This window comes from Diaphorina citri, unplaced genomic scaffold (genome assembly GCF_000475195.1).
Source record: "Diaphorina citri unplaced genomic scaffold, Diaci psyllid genome assembly version 1.1 scaffold1177, whole genome shotgun sequence".
Classification (NCBI taxonomy): Eukaryota; Metazoa; Arthropoda; class Insecta; order Hemiptera; family Psyllidae; genus Diaphorina; species Diaphorina citri.
Window position 1 is genome coordinate 31384 of NW_007378606.1, and position 5739 is coordinate 37122.

At 40.1% G+C, this 5739-nt stretch overlaps 1 protein-coding gene across 2 annotated transcripts in view; it reads right to left on the reverse strand.

Moving 5' to 3' along the window:
* Positions 1 to 3886: 3886 nt before the first annotated feature.
* LOC103514595 overlaps positions 3887 to 5739 on the reverse strand; it is a 19341-nt gene continuing 17488 nt past the window's right edge. Inside the window, exons 3-4 of one of the 2 annotated variants that reach the window (XM_008479493.2) lie at positions 4351 to 4487; positions 3887 to 4036 (exon numbers count right to left, since the gene is read on the reverse strand). In XM_008479493.2, the coding sequence (XP_008477715.1) occupies positions 3955 to 4036; positions 4351 to 4487 (219 nt within the window). In that variant the 3' untranslated portion in view covers positions 3887 to 3954. Of the gene's footprint in view, positions 4037 to 4340; positions 4488 to 5739 lie in introns of both variants that reach the window. The other variant, XM_026827524.1, reaches the window with a different exon arrangement.

A 5739-nucleotide genomic window follows, 5' to 3' on the forward strand; every position in this document is an offset into this window, starting at 1 on the left:
GCAGATGACAGGACAGGATGTGTAGAACGGTAAGAGGATCGCCACAGCGGCAAGATGGCGGTGGGGTTCTTTTGAAGAGAAAGCTGTGGGTGGCTCGAGTGTGACCGATCCTCATGCGACATATAACAACCTCTTCATATCTGTTGTCCCTATTAGAAGATCCCCAGTCCTCTATGACTGGTTTGACTCTTTTCAGTTTGTTGGGGATAGGTAGGGTGTCCCATAGCGCTTGCCATTTGGTTTTAGTGAGTTTAGCGGCAAATGGTTTCAGATCCAGCGGAGAGCAGAGTTTGAGTGGCAGATGAGGATTAACAGGATTCCTGGCAGCATTATCAACAAACTCATTACCGGCTATCCCGGAGTGAGAGGGACACCACAGAAAAGAAACTGTTTTACCATAGTCTTTTAGCTTACGCCAGGTGACGGAAATTTTTGCAACGATGGGGTTGTCAGAGGTGTTATTAGATAAAGCAGTAAGGGCGCTCTTAGAGTCTGAGATTATTAAAAAGTGGGATGAAGGAAGGAATTTCAAGTGCTCCAAGCACAGATGGATAGCGATGAGCTCGGAGGAGTATACACACACCACCTGGTTAAGCGAGGTCGACAAAACAATAAGGTTATTAATGCTATAGGCACAACTTGTACCGTTGACAGACTTGGAACCATCGGTATAACATGGTGTAAAATGAGCATACTTGGAGTACAGCAAATCCCTAAAGTGTTGTTGGAAGGCAACAGAGGAAATGTTGTCTTTTTTGTCGGAGCCGAGCGAATTATCAAACGTAGGTACATCGAATGACCAAGGAGGAAGGGGTTTAATGTAGGGCAGAAAGATACTATTGAGAATAACAGCGGAGAAGGTAGGTATGCTCCATTAGTTTTTGATTAGAAGACTTTGGAGCTTCATACCTATTTGGTACAAAAATTTAGACCGTTTACTGCATTTTCTTTGAAACGTTTTGAGTAGAGGTAAACATGTTTGGCGTCTTCCTTCTTTCGTTCCAATATACTCAAATTCTTCTGAGATTTCCTAAAAACTTTAGCCCTTTTATCTTGTGTGCCTATTTTGATTGATGAACATTAATTTTTGCAAAAATCTCACTTCATCATTCTTATCTCACTGAATTGACAAATCAAAGGGTGAATGTTAACAGTAATATGCACGGATACATACCAAGATGTTACCTGTCTAGTGTCTACTTACCTACCTATAGCTTTTATTAATACAGTCTAACTTGTCTAAGTGGGACCCGTCTAAATGGGAAATCTGGGTAAACTAAGAAAAAAATCGTGGCCCCTTGTTTTATAGTTGTAAATTGGAAAACACTTTTGCAATTGGGGAACCTGAATAAGTGGGGGGGAAATGGTTGATACTTTGGTCCGTGAAAATAAGTAGCAATCTTCTTTATCTTTTCAGCGTTGTGAATTGGTGCTTTTTATTACAATGCCATAGCATAGGTTCATAGAATTTAATAAAATTATACTACCTACATATTGAAGCATTCCAATTATTGACCAAACAAAAGTTCTTCCACCGAACTTTCAAAATAAGATTTGGAAAAGTTTTGCCTATCGCCCCCCTCCTCCTCCCCATCAGGCAAAGGGTTAAAACATTTTATTACAAACAAGGGGACCATATTATTTAATATTTCACTTCTTTAGAGCCAAAAACTCACGGACCTTTTTCCGTCTGTTACAAAAAGGCACACGACAAGATACTTATTGCAACGTTACTGTCCTTACAAAGGACTTTCAAAAGTTTATAAAATACACTCTGAAAATTTGGAGCAGATTTAAATTTGGAACTTTTGTAATATTTCCATTCAAAATAGAGCCAACTAGAAACTCAAAGACTAGTTTCCTAGTTAGGTAACAAAAACTAGGTGAAAATCTCAAGTGGTCTTAAATGTTGTAAAATACTCGACTATTATAAAACTAATATCGGTGTCTGCGGTCAAATTGGTTAAAATGTTTCAATTCAAGGCAGGGTGCACCTTAACCAAGGTTCCATTTCGAATTTAGGAAGATAATGAATTCCAGGAAAAGGATGTTAAATAATGTGGGAGTTATAACTTTGTGGAGAATGAATGAAAACTAATACCTGGAACTATACATATCATTATACGTGGTAAGCTAGTAAGTGAAAGGAAAACTTTTCCTCCATCAATTCTTATGAATGTAAACCTAAGAATTTGTAAATTGTTATGTATCTTAGGTATACCATTATAGGTACCTGTGGAAAATATTTCGAATCAATTAAACAGACTGTCTTCTAAAAATAAAAACAAAACTATGTATAAAAGACCTTGGTAGTCTTATTACTAATTATTACCTAACCTAGATAGATATTCGTAAATAATAATTCACTGTAAAAGTACTTACAAAAAGTCCAAAATAATCACTACGAAGCTCTCTTTCTGACCAAGATATAACATACTAGTATGTCATGTTAAGCTCTGTTGCCTGTTGCGTCCCCATAATAATTAGGTATTAATTCTGCAGGGGCAAAGTGCTTTTCCATGAGGGTCTCCTAATAAAGCTGATTATACAAAGCTTACAGAAGAAAAAAACCAACGTTAATGACATTATTTATTTTCTGCTGATTTCCCCAGGGACATGCGATCATGGGGAAGATATAAATATCTCGAAAGTTTGAAAAGAAGGAACTTTTTCTTTCCCCCCGCCCCCTGTCTTCGAGACTATAAAAATAACGTTAATTAAATCTGGATCTTGGAAAGTTTGCTAAGGTTTTTTCTCTAAAGTTTTTCTTCCAAGGTAGAATCATCTTACCTAATATGTAGGTACCTAACAACCTATATGATACGTAACATATCTACTACTTCCATCAGTTCAAACAGGGCTTGTATTTCAGACTACTGTGGGTAGGTAGTTCATTTAGCCAGAAAAGGAGAGAGGAAAAAAAATGGCGTTATCCCCTTTATCCCATCTCCATTTTCTGTCCTATTAAGAATAAAAGCTGGGATATAAGATTTCCTCTTTAAGGTATACCTACCTACTTACATTTTTGTCTCCCAAAAATTTTGCTAGTATTCCCCCACTCACGGTTAAAGTTCTATCGTTTCGTCAGGAAATCACACACACTTCCAGAAAGGATTATCAAGTCATTTTGGCTCCGTCTTCCAAAAATATGGAAGCAAAAGATAAACGGAGGGAAAAAGGATTGTGAACGAAAAATTCCCGCCATCTTTCATGTTTTTGCCCCCTCTTCCATCTTTTGATCCCTCTATTTCGGAGGGAATATCCCCCCCCTTTTTTGGCGTAGGATCAAAATGAGAACAGATTACGCCCTCATTGTTATGTAAATGTGAAATAATGATGTGTTATGAATGTTGTACATGCTGCTGATGGGGAGTTTCTATAGAGCTCTTTGGGGAAGTGTAGGGGGGGGGGGGTTCAATAGAGTTATTTTGGGTGGTGTAAGTAAGCGGTAGGGGGAGTGGTGGGGGGGGGGGGTTCAATAGAGTTATTTTGGGTGGTGTAAGTAAGCGGTAGAGAGTGTGGAGGGGTAGGGGTAGTGCGTATTGTTGTAGGGACACTACCCTCAGGCCCCGTACGAGAGATTTATCCGAGGGAGTTCTACAGTTCACTGAACCACTAGTAAAGAGGTTTGATAGGGAAAACTGTAATTGCTAAGGTCTTATCGTCCCGAAATCTAAGAGAAAAGGAAGACGGGTTAGGAGAAAGCCAGCCATTCTGAGAACGAACATCCGTTGAGGATAAAATCCGCCCCGGATGGGAATCGAATCCACGGCCTAGCACTTACAAGGCAGACGCGCTGCCAACCAAGCTAACTAGGCTGGCTGAGGGGGAAAAATACCAAGAATGCATTCCTGAATTTGTTATTGTCCTCTAAATTTCATTACTATTCGCTTTTACCTCTGGCCAATATTATAATCGTGTATTCCACTCTAATTAGAAATTTTTAGATTTTTTTTAGAAATTTTTAGCGGCCGGATTATCCACACCCATTCCGAACTTGTGGTAGAATTTCTCCGGCCGATTATTATCCGGATGGGGGCCCACCTTAAGGGCCTACACATAAACAAGTTCATAAATAGATCCTTACTTACTTGGATACCTTGATTTTACTACCCTAACCCAGATATTATAGGTAATTTAAGAGAGGGAAAAAAAACCTTTGTTTTTACAATCCCAATAAAGCCGCTCTCGTAGAGGCATTATTTTATAGGCAATTTAATGCAGCCCCATGTCTATGATGGTCCAGAATCCCTTGTTACGTTATAAACAAAAGAGAAAAGCCTTATTTACGTTTTTAAAAACAATGGAGAGGCCAAGAGAAAGGGAGGCCCTAATAATGAATCCGGATGGCCTTGAGGGAGGCCACCCTTGCCGGATATAAACTGTTCGTATCTCGAGGCCGGACAGAATCCGTTCTTACAGGCACAATCCAGTTGGTCCAGGTCCAAACTCAGATCACCCTTGGCTTTTGACATTTTCTTGTACTCCTGAAACATTGGAACGGAAGTATTAGGTAACTATCTATTCTGTCTAAAGTTCTAAACCTTTATCTGTCTAAACTCTAACATGTTCCACCAGCAATAAAATATTCCATAATACTACCAACAGCATGCAGTATTTCATGGGATTTGGACAGCATTGTTGTTATTCACTGTGTCTTCTATTGTGTTTATGAGATACTATACATATAACGATATAACATACACACGTTTCCTTTGCCCCCGTTTCTTATTGTTTGCTTCTTTCGACGATGATTTTTTGAAGTACGATCTCTTCGCATTGTGCAAGGTATTAGAAATTTAGAACTATTTAAGATGTTCCAATCTCCTTTCGATACCTTTTCAATCATTAATAAATCCCTTTTGCCCTCTTTTTCTTACAAAATAATGGTTTATGTATACAAATTAATGCTTTCAGTACCTATAACCAAATTAAACCAAGACAAAGTGCAAACACGAGTGTTGGAATCCATAATATATACAGCCCCTTGTGTAACTGACTGACTCACTCACTCACTCACTCACTGACTCACGTATACAAATTCTAACCCACTAAAATATATACAGCCCCTTGTGTAACTGACTGACTCACTCACTCACTGACTCACGTATACAAATTCTAACCCTCTAACCCACTTCTAGATGAGCTAGGAAGATGCGGTTTTCACCATTGGATTCCTTATTTTTTGTAGGTACTGGAAAAAATCGAAAAATCCCGAAATTCCAAACCGTTCCCGAGATATTGACGTTTTTTAGTCCCCCCATAAGAAATACACGGGGAACACGCTTTGAGGCCAGCAAAACTTTTCCTACGTTTAATATTGTGCTCTCGCTTTTAGTTTTCAGTTTTCATTTCTTCGAGACAAGACTCAGGGACGATATTAGTTTTCAGGGGCGAAGCCAAGGGAGCGCGAAGCGCGACCTCATGCACACCCCGCGAAGCCCCGGGAGCGCGCAGCGCGACCGCATGCACAACACCGCAAAGCCCCCGGGAGCGCGCAGCGCGACCGTAAACAAGGGAGCGCGAAGAGCGACCCCCTGCACAACCCCGCGAAGCCCCCGGGAGCGCGCAGCGCGACCGTAAACAAAGGAGCGCGAAGCGCGACCCCATGCACAACCCCGCGAAGCCCCCAGCAAGGTTCAGGTATATACATAACTCGCATCCTATAATGTGTGTAGATATTCATATTCCTTAAGTGTGCATGTACAAGATGCATAATCCATAATATATACAGCCCCA